Below are 20,964 nucleotides of genomic sequence, written 5' to 3' on the forward strand. Positions count from 1 at the left end.
GAAGTGTAAAGACCCCGACTTTATATGTGACACACAGTGTACAATCAGTAAATGTTGGTTTCTTTTAGGGGGATACTGTTAAGTTAGAAAAGTATATGACACAGAGATGAAACCAACAGGCTTTGTGGTCAGATCTTGAATCTTGGTAAATAGCTTTTGGTCTTTGGACTGCTTCAGAAGATAATAATACCTACCCTATTAGAGTTATAATGAGATTTAGGATTGTGTTCTTAGTACAGTGCCAAATGTGAAACCAGGTATTCATTAAGTGTGTTATTTATTCCTTTAAAATTTGAACCAATCACAAGAGATGCATGTATATATATGTAAATCTACAATTTCCTTTCACTTCTGAACTTTTATTTGCTGCTACTGCTTTAATCCACTGTCACTACACTAGTCTGTAATCCCTTTATCTGAAGTATATGCAATAACCTCAACTGATTTCATTGTCTATAGTCTGGGGATTCTTAATCTAGTTTCCTTAAAATAATCTATTGGTAGGATTCAGGGATTCTTTAATTCCCTTAAAATAGTTTGCAAGATTTAGTATGTCTGTATGTATATATGTGTTTTGCTGTTGAGAGGTTATATCGCTTTCATCTTGCAAAGGCGCCAAAGACCCAAGAAAGGTTGAGAATCCCTGTTCCAGTCACCTCTGATCTAATTCATTTTTTATATCACTTCCAAGGTAATTGTTGTAAAATCTTCATTAGTGAAAATAGAGTGGAGAATGAATTTTTATTGGGCACCAGCAGCAGTGGTTGTTAACTTGACTATATGGCTCTCAGCTTAGGCCTTGAGTGTACTTATGTATTTCCTGTTGTGGCAGGAGCTAGACCTAGTGTGCAGAGCCTGGGACTTGCAGGTGGAAGCAGGTAATCAGGAGCAGTTTGTTCAGTTGGAATGTGTGGGCATGAGGGAAACAATTGCTTTTGGCAGTACCAGCTTGGCTATATTTAACATGGAATGCTTAAAGTGTTTATTGAAAGAATTATTCAATTTTATAACCGACATTTGCTGTTGTGAAGCTCAAAATTATATGCTTTTTCTTTCTTCTTAAATTATTTAGAATAAGTAAAGATGTAACCTGACTTCCTTTTTTCTTCCTTTCTTTAGAACATGCCAGATCCCCACAACCTTCCAATAGTGGCTGGTTGGAAGAAATACCCACTCTTTTTTGGTACTGCTGTATTTGCTTTTGAAGGCATAGGAGTGGTAAGAATTTAGTCCTTATTATTTTTTTAAAAATCTTAATTCAACACAATGATTTATATAGTCTAGCTATATTTAAAAATGCATATTTTTCTTTTTTGTTTCAATTTTCTTTATTCCTAGAAGACAATGTACAATTTGGTGTTTTAGATTAGAATTAGCTTAATGTTAGACATACCACTCAGGCTCTCTAATTCTCTTTTTCTTTATCTATAAAATGAATAAATTAGCCAGATTATTTTTAACATTTTAGTATGAAAAATTTCAAACCTATGCAAAATTTAGAGAGTAGTATAATGAACTCCTCTGTAAATGTTATCTGGCTTAAAAAATTAACTCAAGGCCAGTTTAAAAAAAATTTAAACTATTTTGCATGTTCTGCACGTGTACCCCAAAACCTAAAATGCAATAAAAAAGAAAAAAAAATTATATTCCACATACTCAGGCACATCTGAAGCATATTTTATAGATTAGATTATTTGAAGGGAATTGAAATAGTTGCAAAATCACTGTTATATAAGAAGAGTTGGATATAAATTCTCCCTATAGTTTTATGAATATAATGTTTGTTTTGAGAAACAATGTTATTATAAAGCTAATAGCAAGATAAACTCCAAAAATTCTGAGGATTCTCAGATGTTAAATATTTTCATTCAGGTAGCTCCTGGTTTATTTAAAGCCTAACATTTGTATACTTGGAGAAAACAGAGTCTTGCTGTCTGCTTTGCTCCGTAGTTTATGTTTCATAGTCTGATGGTCTGATACAGGAACAAAACCATTGTAAACATCTATTTATATTAACCCCAGACAAAATAGATTTAAAATAAAATTTTATACCATTTTACTTGGGTTTCTGCTGTCTCTGAATTTTTCTTTATATAACTCTCATAAATTCTTACAAATTTTCACAGTTGCTTTTACTGCTGTTACAAACATAACTGCAGATTTTCATGTTTGTCTTTAACTGGTGAGTGCTAGTTCACTATTGGATGTTTTCTCTGAATCTCAAATTCAACAATTTCAAAGTCTAGCACATATTTTCTCATCCAAAACTAGCTTTACTTTCTCATTTTCCTTTTTAGTTTTATGTTCAGTTGCTTAAGCTTGAAACACTGGAATGATTTCTTTTACTTTGTCCTTGGTTCCCTATTTCAATTGATAATTAATGTTGATTCTTCTTTTATATTTCTCAAATCCATTCCATAAAGGAGACTATACATAAAATACCTATAATGCTGCATGACACAGAGAAATCCTCAGGAAATGTTCATTTCTTTGTCCTTCTCCCATTCTAGCTGCACTGACACCGTTCTTGGCCACTGCCCATATTTCCTGTCTGGGTTATCTCCAGAGCATCCAAACTGTTCTCTGCCTTCTTGCTGCTATTAGCAGTTAACGTTTCCATATGTAACTGACTTATGTAAAAAGTGGAGAAATATTAGATTTATCATCTCATAGAGTTATTATGAGGATTGCATAAGATGCTGCATGCAAAGCTTTTAGAATCATACCTGAAATATCACGAACACTCCAGTAAATACTTGCTATTATTATCATTACTGTGGTCTTTCACTATATGGCCAAATTTTATGGCTAAAATCTCAGAAGATTTGCCTTAAAAACTTGATTTTTCAATCATCCTTTTTCTATTTTCTTTAAAGGTTCTTTTTTCAATAAAATAAAAAATTATTTATTAGTTTTACTGAAATTGACAGACAGTAGATAAGGTGGGTAGATATAAAACCAGTTACAGATACATGTGTATTCATGGGTTGGTATATACTTCGTCGTTCTGTCTCCTGAGAGGGGCTACAAGCAGTGATATCCCAGTAGCAATAAACACACACTCAGATCTTTATTTGTAAATACCAGATCTTCATGTCTAAATACCATTCTACAAGAGAACCAAAGTTCTTTGGAGAAATAGCTGATTTTAGGGCTGAAGCAAGGAAATTCAAGATGAGGCTAAAGCTTATCTTATAACGTCAGAAGGCAAGAATGTGTTCAAGAAATAAAAGAATAGAGGCATGTCAAAGGGACAAAGAAGCCAACCTGATGGAATTTATAATGGCCAAAGCTGGAATAATGTAAGTAACAAAACAACAGAATATTGGATTATAACTCAATATATAAAACAAATATACCTAAGGTCATGCTAATGTACATACATACATACATATGTAAGAATCCTAGATAATCCTCCTCCCTCCAGGCACTATAACTAATCCCCTCCTACACCCCAGAGATGGGGCTGGATTTAGGAACTTGCTTTCAATAAACAGTATGATGAGAGGGAAGAAAAGTAATTGTATAGCAGAGAAAGCTGGCAAACACTACCTTAACCAACTGATGAACATTAACTTCACCAGTGATAAATCATGTTAATAGCGTGTGATGAGACAGGCACTTCACCTCTGTGTTATCCTTCTCTCAAACTATAATACCAGTCCAGTCTTGAGAGAAACCTCAGACAAACCAAAATAGAGAGGCATTATGTAAAATACCAAACCAGTACTCCTTAAAACTGGCAGGATAATGAACAACAAGCAAAGATTGAGAAACTATCACAGACAGGAGGCATGTGACAAAATGCACTGTGGGTATCCTGGATGGAACTCTGGGACAGAAAAAGGATATTAACAGAAAAACTAATAAAATCCTAAGGAAATTTGCAGTTTAGTTAATAGTGATCTACCAATGTTGGTTTTTAGTTGTCACAAATGTACTATGATAATGTGAAAAGTTAACAGTAGGAGAAACTGAGTCGGGGAATATAGGAGATCTCTGTGTTATATTTGTAACTTTTCCATAAATCTAAAATTACTCCAAAATAAAAAGGCTATTAAAAAAACTGACAGATTTGCCTGCCAAGAGCTGAGTTTAAATGTTTTTAAGAATTTAAAATAGGTAGTTATATATATATGTATGTATACATACATATATGTGTATATATATATGAATACATAATTGTTGAAGTATATTTTCATTGCTATATGTGTGTATGTGTGTGTGTGTATATATATATATATAGCAATGAAAATATAATTCAACAATTATATGCGTTTTAAAGGGAAAAAATTTGCATGTAGGCTATAAACAACCAATTTGTATGTATAAGAGACACTGTTATTTTTAAATACCTGTATTCCTTTTAAAAAAATTGTATTCTTTTCTTAGGTCCTTCCACTGGAAAACCAAATGAAAGAATCAAAACGTTTCCCTCAAGCATTGAATATTGGCATGGGGATTGTTACAACTTTGTATGTAACATTAGCTACTTTAGGATATATGTGTTTCCATGATGAAATCAAGGGCAGCATAACTTTAAATCTTCCCCAAGATGTATGGTAGGTGTATCTGAATTTCTCAATACTAATTTATATATTCTATATTTACCATTGTTTGATGATAAAGGCATGATCTTAGATTCATGGTTTAGAGGTTTATAATTTTTACTGTGATTTGCTGTAATCCCAGCACTTTGGGAGGCAGAGGCAGGTGGATCACCTTATGTCAGGAGTTCAAGACTAGCCTCTACTAAAAATATTAGTCAGGTGTGGTGGCAGGTGCCTGTAATCCCAGCTACTCTGGAGACTGAGGCAGGAGAATTGCTTTAACCTGGGAGGTGGAGGTTACAGTGAGCCAAGATCATTCCATTGCACCCCAGCCTGAGTGGCAAAAGCAAAACTCCATCTCAAAAAAAAAAATTTACTGTAACTTATTTGTGCCATCTGGAACTTTTTTATAATCTTAGGAGGAGATCAAATATGAATTTAGGATTGTTTTGGGATATTTTAAAAAAAGATTTAAAGTTGAAGGTTGTTCCAAATCCATGTCAAGTATAAAAGTAGAACAGGGATTATTTTAATATGGACACATTTTAATTAAAAAATTAATACCTGTTCTTACTGGCAAAAACCCAAACACCTAGGGTTCCTAATAAAATAATAGATTACATTATTTATGGTCCTTGCTGTTTTGGTCAGCTTCAGAGACTATATTTTCCAAGTCCTTTCAGAACACAGTTGGGACACATTATAAATAATAAAAGAAAATGGTACATCATCTTAATGTTCTCTTTAATATTGGAACCATATCCTGCTAAAGTAAACATCATATATATGTGATTTTTCCTTTTTGCAGAGGTTTGTCTTTGCAAAATTTTCAAAGATAGTGGCAGTGATTACCATGCAGACTTACTTTATTTACAAAATGGAAGGTAACTCCTTAGTTTTCATATATGCAAAGAATAAATGTGGAATTGCTGATTGAATTATTGTCACACTACTACTTTAGCTACTTGAATACAAAAATCTGTGAAACCTTAAATGGCTTACTATATTAGTGAAAAGCAACAATAGCAGAAATTGTCTCTTCTTACTGTCATGCTGATGAGAATTTGTCTGTCATTTAATAGTCATTTGAATTCTGGGCATTTATTGGAGTAAAAAATGTTGCTAGGTCAAATGTTTGTAGGAAGTCATTTATGACAGAGCAGATATACCTAGGATAGTTTTCAGATTGCACAAGGGGCACACATGTAGTGTGTCTATATTTTTTATTACAATTTTACTTTAGGTAACATAAATGTATTTCAAAATGGAAACGTTTCAAATGTTATAAATATATTTCAAAGTGGTTTTAATTATAAACAAGATATATGGTCACTTAGCATTTATTTTATTAACTCTTTATAGTTAATTATATAATTTTGTTCCCTTCAAATGTGCTTTTTGGTTTCTTTTTGGTAATATGAAACTAGCAGCTTAATGAACTAGAAGTTTAAACAGCTTAGAATAAGAGAATAAAGACTAAAAATGGTAGTATAGTTCATCTTTTCAAATACTATACAATGTTTAGAAAATAGAATGATATTTTTTCCTCATTTAGAATAATATTTAGAGCCTGGCATAGTGGCTTATGTCTGGAATCCCAATGCTTTGGGAAGAAAAGGTTGGGAGGATTGCTTGAGGCCAGAAGTTTGAGACTAGCCTGGACACATAGCAAAACTCCAAATCTACACAAAATTTAAAAATTAGCCAAGTGTGGTGGCCCAAGCCTGTAGTCGCAGATATTTGGGAGGCTGAGGTGGGAGGATTACTTGAGCCCTGGAGGTTGAAGATACAGTGAGCTGTTATGGTACCACTAAACTCCAGCCTGGGAAACAGAGAGATTTTGTCTCAGTAATATTAATAACAATAATAATATTTTGACTAAGTCTTAAAAATGATTATTTTAGAAATAAATTTGACAATTAATGTCAAATATAAATGTGGAAATAATGTCAGAATTCTTTCTTGTTCTTCTTTGCAAAAGCATGTAAGGAATATTTTATGGGGGAAGGATCTGAAGTGAGAGTGTGCACACATTCACGTTGAAAGGTTCATATTCCCTGGCACATCAGAATGTGATACAGAAATAATGGGAAAGGATGAGAGAGAATGCTTTTGGTATTCACAACTTAATCTTGGAGGGTGACACTGTCCCTGCAGTAGTTTCAATTAATCGTTCCCTTTTCCTATAGCCCTTTTCTACATCTCACATTATTCCTAATTGCTGTGACTTTCCAATTAGGATGGAACTAGTAGAGACTCTTGATTTAAAATGGACTGCTAGATTATAGTTTCTATTTAAGGAAGTCTAGCTAGACACCACTTTTCATTAGAGGAAAGCCTAGGAAAAGTGTCCTAATTAACAACAAAAATCTGGAAAAAACAGGAAAGCAAGTCAAGAAAAATATTTCCCTTTAGAGAATTTGTGTTGGTTAATGCCTTTGCACTGTGGAGATATGCCTTATGCAGCCTATCGTCTATTTCTGTGTGGACTCTGCAGTTGTGGGACAGTTAAAATAATATTCACAGCTGAGGGATGCAAGAGAAGAATTACTTGTCCCTTTTTATAGTCATGACATTCTGTAGAGTGAGAAGTTTGGACAAGAATAATTATGGGATTATATCTGATATTTCTTTCTTAATATACTATGTATGAGTCTCTCACTTCTTTCCTGTGCTTCACACAAGAGGCTGCAGAAGTTAGAGATTGTGCAACATACTCTATTGGTGGACAATGAAAGCCAATGATGTTATAACAATGTCCTAGACATTTTGGGAGACTGAGGTGGGCAGATCATGAAGTCAAGAGATTGACACCATCCTGGCCAACATGGTGAAACCCCATCTCTGCTAAAAAATACCAAAAAAAAAAAAAAAAAAAAGAAGCTGGGCATGGTGGTGCGTGCTTGTAGTCCCAGCTACTTGGAAGGCTGCGGCAGGAGAATGACTTTAACCCAGGTGGCGGAGGTTGCAGTAAGCTGAGATCACACCACTGCACTCCAGCTTGGTGACAGAGTGAGACTCTGTCTGAAAAAAAAAAAAAAAAAAAAAAAAAAAAAAAAAAAAAAAAAAAGAGTGTCCAAGAGAACTAATGGCTACTAGCTATGAAAAGCGATAAAGGGCTTTTGGTACAAATTTACAAAGTCTCAGAGTTTATTAGGGTTATTTCTGCAAGGAAAAATTGAATTAAAAAGAGGCCGTAAGATAAAGCAAGTATGGATTAGAGAAGCTCCAATTTGTTATTATTACCCTTAATCTTTCTGAACGGTTGTCCTCAAGATTCTCCACCTGAGCATCATGAAAATTCCAAGAGGGAAAGTGATTTACCAGGTTATTTCTAAGGGTAGCTTCTGTATTCATCCTTGAGAAGCAGAAACAGTCCCAAGTTGGGTTTTAAAAAATTTTAAGATACTTATATTAGTCAATGTGGGACAAAGAATAAAAGCATTATAAATTTTGATATTCTATGTTTTCAAAACTAATATTTTCACTGGAACATTAATTTGTGTTCTCCCTATAATCTGATTTAATATATTAGCTGAAAAATAATTATTAAAAATACATTTCTATTTTTTAGTAAGGTATTAAATTCTTGACTATCATTATAATGGATTTTGTTTCCAAGAATAAATCCATTTATTCTTCGAGGTGCTATTAATATTTGTCATGTTGAATGGTTGTTTTCTTGTTTCTAAGAATTACCTATCCATATCTATTTTGTTAAATAATAAATATCAATAACCTATTAATACTAAGTGCATTGAAGGGATATACAGAGAAGAACAAAACATAGTCTCTAACTCTCAGGAGCATTGTGAGCAAGGAGTTTTAAAAAACCTTTTAATGTACACTAAATGTTGTTTATAGTTGTTTGATGTTTTTGTGTACCCTCAAAACAAATTCCTGTGACTTTAAGAAAGTTTATTATTCTTTAGAAAGAAGATTTACTGGGTAGATTTTTCCTTTCAACTTTCTTAATTTCTAAAATGTAGTACAAAAGAAGCCTTACAATAGATGCTGCTTAAAAGCAAAATGAAGAAAAAGTTGTGATAATATCCATACAAGAGTTAAGTAGAAAAAAATAGTTTAGAGTGATTGAAAATATACATGCCAAACATAGAAATAAGTGGGTTCTTGAAACAGAAGAGGAGTAGGAGTGAATTCAGACTGAACTGTGGCACTTTTTAAAGATGCTTTTTTATTTCTCTATAACTCTTCGTTGGTTGATTAGTAGATATACCAACTTCTACAACATGCATCCCATTTTATTTATCATTTTAACTCTGTGTCATGCCAAATAATAATGTTTGCATATAATTAATGTTATGATTTTTAGCTGATGTAACTTTATGTCAGTAAAAAAGTACTTACATACAAAATGATGTTTTTATTTTTAAAAATATTAAATCTATTATCATCCACATATTAAAAGCATGTAAGTGAAAAGATAATTAAGAAAAAGCAATGTCCTTCTGTTAAACTAATAATAAACTAACAAGAATATTTGTTTAATTAACCACATTTGCATATCAGAGTATAGGAAACACATGTCTTTCAGTTATGTTATATATATTCAGTAACTTGACCATTTATGTGTAGCCTTTAAGCCTCAAGCTGAGAAACATATCCTTAGCTAATTTTTAAAATTAAGTTTTAAATGTTGTTAGTTCTAAGGAGTTCCTTCTTTTCTAATTGTGGTATGTGTTTTCAAAGCTATTTTTACTCAGCTTTCAAATTTCATCTTACTCTTGTATGATAAATATATTATAGTGGGATAATGATTGAATCTCTTCTTGCCGTAGTTTAGAGAACTGTTTATAATCCTTACTACTCTGACCACTCCTATTCAACATAGTATTGGAAGTCCTGGCCAGAGCAATCAGGCAAAAGAAAGAAACAAAGGGCATCCAAATAGGAAGAGAGAAAGTCAAACTATCCCTGTTGGCAGATGACATGATCCTCTATCTAGAAAACCCCATAGTGAGCCCAAAAGCTTGTTAAGCTGACACACAACTTCAGCAAAGTCTCAAGCTGCAAAATCAATGTGCAAAAGACATCAACATTTCTATACACCAATAACAGTCAAGCTCAGAGCAAGATATTTTATGTGCCAATCGTGAATGATATTGTGTTGCCACAATTCACAATTGCCATATAAAGAATAAAGTACCTAGGGATACAGCTAATCAGGAAGGTGAAAAGATCTCTAAAACAAGAAGTATAAAACACTGCTCAAAGAAATCAGAGATGACAGAAACAAATGGAAAAACATTCCATACTCATGGATAGGAAGAATCAATATCATAAAAATGGCCACAGTGCCCAAAGCACAGTGTTATTCCTTTTTTTTATTTGAGATGGAGTCTTGCTTTGTCACCCAGGCTGGAGTACAGTGGTGCAATCATGGCTCACTGCAACCTCCGCCTACCGGGTTCAAGCACTTCTCCTGCCTCAGCCTCCCAAGCAACTGGGACTACAGACGCATGCTACCCCGCCCAGCTAATTTTTTGTATTTTTGGTAGAGATGGGGTTTTACCATATTGGCCAGGCTGGTCTTGAACTCCTGACCTTATGATCCACCCACCTCCACCTCCCAAAGTGCTGGGATTACAGGCATGAGCCACCGTGCCCAGCCATGCTATTCCTATTAAACTGCCATTGACATTCTTCACAGAACTAGAAAAAAACTATTTTAAAATTCATGTGGAACCAAAAATTAGCCTGAATGGCCAAAGCAGTCCTCAGCAAAAAGAACAAAGCTGGAGGCATCACACTACCCAACTTAAAACTATACCACAGGGCTGCAGTAACCAAAAAAGTAAGGTACTGGCACAAAAGCAGACACATAGACCAATGGAACAGAATAGAGAGCCCAGAAATAGAGCTACCTGCAACTATCTGATCTTCAAAAAACCTGACAATAGCAATGGGGAAAGGATTCCCTATTCAATAAATGGTGCTAGGATAACTGGCTAGCCATATGCAGAAGACTGAAACTGGACCCCTTTCTTACAAAAAATTAAGATGAAGTAAAGGCTTAAATGTAAAATGCCAGACCATAAAAACCCTGGAAGACAACATACCCAGTACCATTCTGGACATAGAAATGGGCAAATATTTTATGATGAAGATGCCAAAAGCAATTGCAACAAAAGCAGAAATTCACAAATGGGATCTAATTAAACTAAAGAGCTTCTGCACAGAAAACTTATCAACAGAGTGATAAGAAAACTTATCAACAGAGTGAACAGACAATCTACAGAATGGAAGAAAATTTTCGCAAATTATGCATCCACCAAAGATCTCATATCCAGCATCTAAAGGAACTTCAAGAGATTTATAAGAAAAAAATTTCATTAAAAAGTGGGCAAAGGCTTTGGGAGGCTAAGGTGGGCGATCACAAGGTCAGGAGTTCGAGACCAGCCTGACCAATATGGTGAAACCCTGTCTCTACTAAAAATACAAAAATTAGCCTGGCATGGTGGTGGGTGCCTGTAGTCCCAGCTACTCGGGAGGCTGAGGCAGGAGAATCACTTGAACCCAGGAGGTGGAAGGTTGCAGTGAGCCAAGATTGTGATTTTGCACTCCAGCCTGGTCAACAAAGTGAGACTCTGTCTCCAATCAATCAATCAATCAATCAATCAATTAGTGGGCAAAGGTTATGAACAAACACTTCTCAAAAGAAAACATACATGCTGCCAACAGTCATATGAAGGAAAAAGCTCAACATCATTGATCATTAGAGAAATGCAAATCAAAACCACGAGATACCTTCTCACACCAGTCAGAATGGCTATCATTAAAAAGTCGAAAACACACTAGTGAGGTTATGGAGATAAAGGAACAACATTTATAAATGGGATTCCTCAAAGACCTTAAAACAGAAATACCATTTGATCCAGCAGTCCCATTACTGGGTTTATACCCAAAGAAATATAAATCATTCTATTATAAAGACACATACATGCCTGTGTTCATTGCAGCACGATTCACAGTAGCAAAGACATGTAATCAACCTAAATGCCTATCAATGATAGACTGGATAAAGAATATGCGATATGTATACATTACAGAAGATTATTCAGCCATAAAAAAGAATGAGATTATGTTCTTTGTAGGAAATGGTTTGAACTGAAGGTCATTATCCTTAGCAAACTAACACAGGGACAGAAAACCAAATACCACATACACTTACTTGTAAGTGGGAGCTAAATGATGAGACGACATGAACACATGGAGCGTAACAACACATACTGGGGCCTATTGAGGGTGAAGGGTATAAGGAGGGAGCAGATCAGGAAAAATAACCAATGGGTACTAGGCTTAATACCTGTGTGATAAACTAATCTGTACAACAAGCCCCCATGATCCAAATTTACCTATATAACCTGCACATGTATCCCTGAACTTAAATTTAAAAATCCTTACTACTTTAAGTCTTAAGACATCAAAAATAAACTGAAAGACCCATTAATGTCGAGGTTTTTATTTACCAAAAGGAGAATATAATTCTTTTAAAATGATTGCATTTTTTATAAGAAAGAAAACACTCTTCCCTGTGCTTAGGAATTTTAGGTGGGTAAGTAGAACTCTGAGAAGACTGGGAAGATGTTTCTGCTGATAGAGGACCTATGTGTTAATTACTGCCCTGATGCTGCAGGACTCTGAATCCAGTGTTTTCTCTGCTTTGTTACTTAAAAAATGCAAGATGATTTGGGCTTTTCTTTTGAATTTTATGAAATATTCAAATTTTTTAAAAGTACAGAATTAATTTTATTATTCTGCTACCCAAAAGAGTGGATTCTGTAATGTTCCTTCCTCTAGGTCCCACAATTTTATGTTTTCTTTTCACATCATTATCAACATTTAAAAAGTCTTCTTTTGCCAGGCGTAAGAAAGTTACTAAAGTCTTTATGAAGACATGCATTCAAAGTTTTGACAGGAAGTTATATATAATATAGAAATCTAAAGATATTTATAAAACTGAAAATTGGTGGGCTGTTTTGAAGTGCTATATATCAAGGAGATAATTTGTACAAAAAAGCAACCTTACCCAGCAACTCTATTTCCCTTATTTAATGTAATTTTAACATATTGTATGTATAATTTAGAGAACTTTGCAAGCTGAAACCATTTAGATGCCTGCTTTTAGACTTAAGATAGATGACATTTCTGCAACTAATGATATCCCTCTGAAGATTTTCGACCAAGAACTGTACTTTGGAGTTTAAAATGAGTTTTTCTTCTATGTAAAGATCAGTGAGGGTATGACTCAGGATTAAAGACATATAGTAGTCTCAATTTTTAAAAAGAAAGTTGAGAAAACACTAGCTTTTCAGAGGACTGAGTCTAATCTTTAAAATATTGGCTCAATGAAATCTTTTTACCAATATACCCCAAACCCTGGCATGCATGTTCAAGCTTTCCAGTCTTGTCAAAATGAATTGTCCTTGTATCATCTAGAAATTTAGTTAGAGATCAGTTTGCCTTTTTATAAACAAGCATTTGTAGTAAGGTTCTAATTTGGTATTCTGGATTTCTTACCTTAATATTAAAAATAAAGGAGGAAAGCTAAATTCACATTAACAATGACTAAATTTTGAAAAATTTTTTTCAACAGGTTGTATCAATCAGTGAAAATTCTGTATTCCTTTGGCATTTTTGTGACATATTCAATTCAGTTCTATGTTCCAGCAGAGATCATTATTCCTGGGATCACATCCAAATTTCATACTAAATGGAAACAAATCTGTGAATTTGGGATAAGATCCTTCTTGGTTAGTATTACTTGTAAGTATCATTATGTGTTTATATCATAATAATTATTTTATTGTTGAATTTCTTAAAATGAAAGCTACATAAGATGTATTTTTCAATATTTTTGAAACAATTTTATGCATCCAGCTGTGTTACTTTTCAGGTTAAAATTCTGTTTTTCTGCTACATAAGAAAACCACAAATCTGATCCTATCACACTTAAAATAACTAATGAAGTTGTTTTGAAAATTACATTACTGGTGATTAAAGTAATGTGTACATGGGACCCCTTCCATTGTTGATACACATTTTATTTTGGTTCTAGTTTTCCTTAGATTTTTAATTCCTGTTTTTGTATATTTTAACAGTTTACTTCTCCATAACTACCATCAAGAAAGTGTTTAATTTTACTTGTACTGGTTTTTTATACTTTTAGTGGCTTATTTTCTTACTATTTGGAATTCATAATGGAGACTCATAGAAAGGGAGGTTGAGTTTTGTATAGTGGAAAGAGTGTAAGTTTTGGAGTCACACAGATCTGGGGATTCCAACTCAAGCCTACCACTTGCTTGCTGTTGTCTTTAGGCAAGTTACATGACATTGTTGAGCCCCTCTTTCCTCACCTATGAAATGAACATAAAACTTCCTTATGGCATTTTGGTGGTGTTAGAAATAATATTAACAAAGTATTAATAGCTGGAAGTTATGATTATTATTGTCACTATTACTGTAACTACAAATATTCAGATAATTGCACCACCAAAGTAAACTGGGATTACCTAAAATGATACTAGGGACCAGATTACTAGTGTTCTGGGGAACAAGCAGCTTTGGAAATTCCTTGTTCAAGATGTTAATCACCATCTTGCATGATTTAGAATGATAGAGCTGGAAATTCAGGGCAACTCAGTAAATTGCATTGAGCAGCCTGGCATGGAGCTTGTGCCTAGATTTAAAGAATTGGTTTTATATATTTTGTTTGAAAAGAGAGATGCAAAGAAAAGTAGATAAACTGTATTTTTCAAAGTAATTACTTAAATTAGTGAATTATATCACTAATAAGAGAAATCATATTAAGGAATGAAGTCCATAAGCCCATATTCTGATAACTAACAACAAAAAAAGTCAATAGGAAAAAATATTTTAAAACATTTTGAACTTTTAAAATATATCTTTTATTGATATTTTGGTAATGACTAAATAAAAAGACTTCAGTGAAAGTTTTTATCAATAGATGTAAGACAATTCTATTCTGAAAGTACATCCTCTTTTAAAGTTGGTAATAGAAATTCAAGTAAAGGAGCTTGAGGGCAATGTTAAAAGGGGTTCAGATTTTTTTAATAACTTCACCCACTTCTGCACATTGGCTGGCATTGTTATATTGAAGTTGTGAATCTGCTGAGGCACAGACCATACCACATCTGTTACCATGGGTTTGTTCCCAGAAGTCAGGGGCTTAGTTCATAGCACAGAGAACTGCAGCCTTTTCTGGGCTACTGCTTTCATTTAGTTAAAAGTCATTGGCCAGGCATGGTGGCTCATGCCTGTAATCCCAGCACTTTGGGAGGCCGAGGAGGGCGGATCACGAGGTCAAGAGATCGAGACCATCCTGGCCAACATGGTGAAACCCTGTCTCTACTGAAAATACAAAAAAAATTAGCTGGGCATGGTGGCGCACACCTGTAGTCCCAGCTACATGGGAGGCTGAGGCAGGAGAATTGCTTGAACCTCGGAGGCAGAGGTTGCAGTGAGCCGAGGTCGCACCACTGCACTCCAACCTCGTGCCTGGTGACAGAGTGAGACTCTGTTTTAAAAAAAAAAAAAGTCATTAAAGCTACTCAACCATATATGCCTTGGACAAAGAGAACAAAAACTGTGTAATATTTCCCTCTGCTATATTGGGGCACATCACTGGACACTGAACTTCGTTTGTGTCTTTGGCACATAACCTTCCAAATTAAAGTAAAATTCGGCTGATATTCATAGCAAAACTGCTTTTTAGTCTGTTTTCTAAAGCACTTGAAAAGATTTGGGGGCATGCTCTTTGCTGATAAATGTGTGTAGACAGTTGATGAGACCTTGTCAGGTTTGTAGAGTAGGCTTTGTGGCACTAGCAATGAGAATGGAGGCTCAGCCTGATTTGCATTGAAAATTGAATGTCTTTCAATGTTACATAATCCTTTCCAGGTACTGAATCCATGTTTGTTGTATTGGTCTATAAAGAAGTGGACTTATCAGCTTGGATTATGTTGGTTGTATCCAAGTATCCATTTAGCATTTGAATCATGTTCTCAAAATATCTTCTTAGTGAACATCAAAAACTTTAGAAATGATTCAAACTCATCCTGCAGGTTCCCTTTAGGTACTTACCTGGTATATAGGCACAGGCACCTCACAAGTGAGGGAGGAAGGAGGGTAGAAACCAGCTAAAGGTCACCATGGACATAAATACCTTTTATTTTAAAAGTAAACCTATACTATGAGCCATTAAATTTTTTAATGTGTTATAGTAAACACTGAGACCAGTGTTTCAATTCTGTGTATGAATTGAATCAACAGAATTTACTAAGTACTATTTACTTCTGTTATTTTCTAACTTGATTATTCTACTGTTTGTAATTTTTAAACTGTCCTTATTTTTATAATATATAGTAGACTATGACTATATAAGTATCAAAATCCATAAATCTTTAGTAGTTTGTAGAGAAAACCCACTAAAATCCTTCATTTAAGTTAGTTGCATTTGCATATTTAAAAAGTACCTTTGTGTATCCTGATATCATGTCTTAAGAGTCAGTAGGTATGTGGATAGCACCAGTAACTATATAATTAAAATTGATGTACTACATTATTTTCTACATTTTTTGTTTTTGGTGCTGTAATATCAAGTGCTTTGTTTTGTGCTCTGATGTATCTACATTTACCCTTCAGATGCAAATAATGGACTTAAATAGGCTTTTATTTTAATATCAGAGGGAACTTTATGCACTAAGGATACATTCTTTTCCTCGCTATTTACAGTTTTGGTAAATACTGAATAAATCTGATTACTACTTAATAGATCTATTTATAATAGCTGTCTGTAAATGGCATAGTATTTGTAATGAATAAAACTATCCTTACCTTAAACTCTCCTTTGAGTTTTTAGTAATAAATGTTGGTTTTGGCTAAAAGTATATATACTTGTCCTCTTTGTTTACTAATAACATTGCCAATGGCATATTTCAAGTGATTTTTACTTGCAAATATCTTTTGGTTATGTAATGTTTAAAATCTGACTTTAAACAGATTTTAGATGGGAATTATACTTCATGATTTCAAAGTATTTTCTAGATGGAAATTTTGTCTATAAATTCTAAAATGCTATAGTATTCCCCACATAGTTTTCAAACAATATTTTGCTTGATTTACTAGTGACAGCTTGGATTATAGATAAACAAGGAAAAATGGATTCCAAATTGAAAGCCTCTTCAGAATGTGGCAAGATTCTAGTCATATTTGTTTGGCCTTACCTTTATATTTTTTTATATATACCTTAAGTTCTGGGGTACATGTGCAGAGCATGCAGGTTTGTTATATAAGTATACATGTGCTATGGTGATTTGCTGCACCTATCAACCCATCATCTACATTAGGTATTTCTCGTAATGCTGTCCTCTTCCCCTAGCACCCCACCCCGACAGGCCCCGGTGTGTGATGTTCCCCTCCCTGTGTCCATGTGTTCTCATTGTTCATCTTCCACTTATGAGTGAGAATATGCTGTGTTTGGTTTTCTGTTTTTGTGTCAGTTTGCTGAGAATGATGGTTTCCACGTTCATCCGTGTCCCTGAAAAGGACGTGAACTCATCCTTTTTATGGCTGCATAGTATTCCATCGTGCATATGTGCCACATTTTCTTTATTCAGTCTATCACTGATGGGCATTTGGGTTCGTTCCAAGATTTTGCTATTGTGAACAGGGCTACAATAAACATACTTGTGCATGTGTCTTTATAATAGAATGATTTGTTATCCTTTGGGTATATACCTGGTAATGGAATTGCTGGGTCAAATGATATTTCTATTTCTAGATCCTTGAGGAATTGCCACACTATCTTCCACAATGGTTGAATTAATTTACCTTCTCACCAACAGTGTAAAAGTGTTCTTATTTCTCCACATCCTCTCCAGCATCTGTTGTCTTTTGACTTCTTAATAATTTCCATTCTAACTGGCATGAGATGGTATCTGTCTCATGTGGTTTTGATTTGCATTTCTCTAATTACCGATGATGATGAGCTTTTTTTTTTTAATTCATATATTTGTTGGATGCATAAATGTCTCTTTTTGAGAAGTGTCTGTTCATATCCTTCGTTCATTTTTTGAAGGGGTTGTTTTTTTCTTGTACATTTGTTTAAGTTCTTTGTATATTCTGGATATTAGTTAGCCCTTTGTTGGTGGATAGATTGCAAAAATTTTTTTCTATTCTGAAGTTTGTCTGTTCACTCTGATGATAGTTTCTTTTGCTGTGCAGAAGCTCTTTAGTTTAATTAGATCCCATTTGTCTATTTTGACTTTTGTTGCCATTGCTGTTGGTGTTTTAGTCATGAAGTCTTTGCCCATGTGTCTGGCCTTACTTTTATGCTACTAACTATAACTAGGTGAAGCATGTCTCCACAAATGATTATGTTCAATTAATTTTGAGAGGTTTTAATTATGTTTCAGAGTTATGTAGTTCCCTAGAGAGCAAAGTTAAAAGCCTATAGCAAGCACCCATTAGATGAAGAATCTACTTTATAAAGTATTTCTACTTTAGAGTTCTTTAGAGCTAGTTATTTCTACTTCATTAGAGTCAGTTATTTCATTTATAAAGGGTTATGCCACTTTAGCCCTATTGGTGTAAAGTTCAGTTTATAATTTCAAAGCAGTTTTTAAAGCTTTAGCTTTCATAATAATTTGAATACAGAATGATAAATAATAACTTCTGGTTATATGAGGAACATGGTGGGAATTTAGTTCCAAATTGAACCCACAACCTCCTGGAAAATAGCGAGAGCCACAGAAAGAATAGAAAAAAGAAAACATCATAAAATAAAAATTAAGAAGTAGATAAACCAGTATATTGAAAAGTGAAAGCTAAGTTACTAACAAGACTATATATACAGATATACATATACACACACATATATATTCAACACATGCTATAATTGGGTCCCCAAAGAGTAACTGTGGTGATATAACCGCCATTGGTAGCAGTAGTGATATAGTTGTCACAGCCTACATATGAGCAAACACAGCTGTTATTTCTGGTGGCAACTGCAAACCCTCAACAAATCATTTAACAAAACATTTAAGGACAAATAAAGAAGGAATGTGTCTTAGTTTTTGCAAACCTTCTGTTGATGCATTTTTATAAGATCAAGAAAGCGCCCGACCAGTACTTGCAGAAAACTTGTGAACAGTTTGGAAATCTGCTCACAATAGCGGAGTACTATTTTTTTTTCATTTTGAAGTAATTTAGACAGAAAGGTTGTAAACATAAGTAGTTACCATAAACCTCTACTCAGCTTCCTCTGATGTTCATAGCTTCTATAAACACAGTACAGTTATTAAGACTAAGAAATTAGCATGGATGCAATGCTATTAACTACTTAATAGACCTTATTATAATCTTGCCAGTTTTCCCACTAAAATCCTTTTAAGAACTGTCTGTGACGTTCTTAGTCTTTCTTGACCTTGACATTTTCAAAATGTCAGTAATTTTGTAGAATTTCTTACAATTTGAGTTTTTCTGATGCTTTCTCTTGATTAGGTTGAAGTATTTTACTTGATTAGGTTGAAGGATTTTTAACAAGAATCCCACTGAAGTGATGCTGTGCACTTCTCAGTGTATCACATCATAATATCAGTGTCTTATTGGTGATGTTAATTTAAATATGTTAAGGTGGTCTCGACATATTTCTCCACTGTAAAGGCATGAGTTTTCCCTTTATAATTAATAAGTATTTTGAAGGAAGATATTTTGAAACTCTGTAACTATCCAGATCTCATCCAGTTTTTGCCTACTAATTTCAGCATTCTTTGATGCTTTTTCCTATCCAGTGATTATTGTGGTATTTACTTAATGTTTTTCTGTTTCCATTGTTCCTTCTATTTTTAGATTAATTATAATTCTACTTTAAGGAATAGCTATCTCTTCCCTCCCATTTATTTTTATTCCACCACTCCACGTTTTGTGCATTATTGAGCTGTATTGGCAGGCAAAGTAATGCAAATGCTTTAGAAATAAACTATCAAAACTTCTTTGTCCAGAATTTTAAAGCAAAAAAGTAAAAGTTGTTTTCATAAGAAACTGTTGACAAGTGAAAGTCTAGGAAATGTCACTCATATTTTGATCTTTCTGTCTCTTTCTTGCTTAGAACAAAATATGGCAGATTTTTTCCACAGGTAATAGTTTAGTAGTCCAACTTTCATTAATTATTTTTAGTAGTTACTTTAAGTATTGAAAATACTGACTTCCAGTATTCATGTAAGTAACAAGCATTTAAATAAGAAAAATATGTATTTTCATTTTCTAGGTGCCGGAGCAATTCTTATTCCTCGTTTAGACATTGTGATTTCCTTCGTTGGAGCTGTGAGCAGCAGCACATTGGCCCTGATCCTACCACCTTTGGTTGAAATTCTTACATTTTCTAAGGAACATTATAACATATGGATGATCCTGAAAAATATTTCTATAGCATTCACTGGAGTTGTTGGCTTCTTATTAGGCACATATGTAACTGTTGAAGAAATTATTTATCCCACTCCCACAGTTGTAGCTAGCACTGCACAAAGTCCTTTCCTAAATTTGAATTCAACTTGCTTAACATCTGGTTTGAAATAGTAAAAGTGGAATCATGAGTCCTCTATTTTTGTCTCATTTCTGAAAATTATCAAAATAACTAGTAAAATGCATTGCCATATACTTAAAAATGGTAAGAAACGGCATTTTCTTTTGGCACAGTGTTAATATTTTGGAAGTAATTGTAACTCTTTACCAGTAGTGGTAATCCTATGACAAATTTTTGGTTTTAAGTGTTAGCAACAGTTTCAAAAAATTAAGTTCTGAAAATTGAAAAAAAATTAAAGAATAAAAATACTTCTATTAGTCTTTTATCTCAGTAAGAAATAACCAAGGTATCTCTCTTTTATGCTATTCTTTTGCCACTAACTTGAGAAGGGACTAGGATTTCAACAATAAGATAATAAAATAAGAACATATATAACAACACGGTCTCTCCACATCATCCCCGTGAATGCCAAAGTAAACTTTATGTATAATGTAAAAAAAAGAATCTCAGTTACGGTTTTATTAGTGAGCCAGATAATGATTAGCTCCTGGAAATATAGAAAACTCTCATTAACATATAATGTAAGCATTAGAAAATTGCAAACAATAAATTAATATTATACTCTATCAATGGTACTTGATCTTCATAATCAAGAGGCACTGTTCAAGAACCTAACTTAGTGTTTCAATGAAATTTGAAAAGGGACTTTCAAAGTTATCCAGTGGAACTCCTTTATTTTTCATCAGACGAAATGGAGGCCCAAAAAACTTAAGTAACGTGGTCAAGACCACTCAGCCTTGAGATCAAGAGAACCTAATCTCTGACTCCCAGGCTAGGATGTTTTATTTT

The 20,964-nt window shown here is 33.8% G+C and overlaps 1 protein-coding gene across 3 annotated transcripts in view; it reads left to right on the plus strand.

Annotated features, from left to right (window-relative positions):
* The window catches only part of SLC36A4 (solute carrier family 36 member 4), a 47,029-nt gene extending 26,290 nt beyond the window's left edge, over positions 1-20,739 (plus strand). For 2 of the 3 annotated variants that reach the window (XM_002754692.6, XM_035265261.3), the window contains exons 8-11: positions 1,120-1,218; positions 4,393-4,562; positions 13,168-13,337; positions 19,861-20,739. In XM_002754692.6, the coding sequence (XP_002754738.5) occupies positions 1,120-1,218; positions 4,393-4,562; positions 13,168-13,337; positions 19,861-20,168 (747 nt within the window). In that variant the 3' untranslated portion in view covers positions 20,169-20,739. The remainder of the gene's footprint in view (positions 1-1,119; positions 1,219-4,392; positions 4,563-13,167; positions 13,338-19,860) is intronic. The other variant, XM_078339233.1, reaches the window with a different exon arrangement.
* The last annotated feature ends 225 nt before the right edge of the window (positions 20,740-20,964 follow it).

The sequence above is a fragment of the Callithrix jacchus genome, chromosome 10, assembly GCF_049354715.1.
Source record: "Callithrix jacchus isolate 240 chromosome 10, calJac240_pri, whole genome shotgun sequence".
Taxonomy (NCBI): Eukaryota; Metazoa; Chordata; class Mammalia; order Primates; family Cebidae; genus Callithrix; species Callithrix jacchus.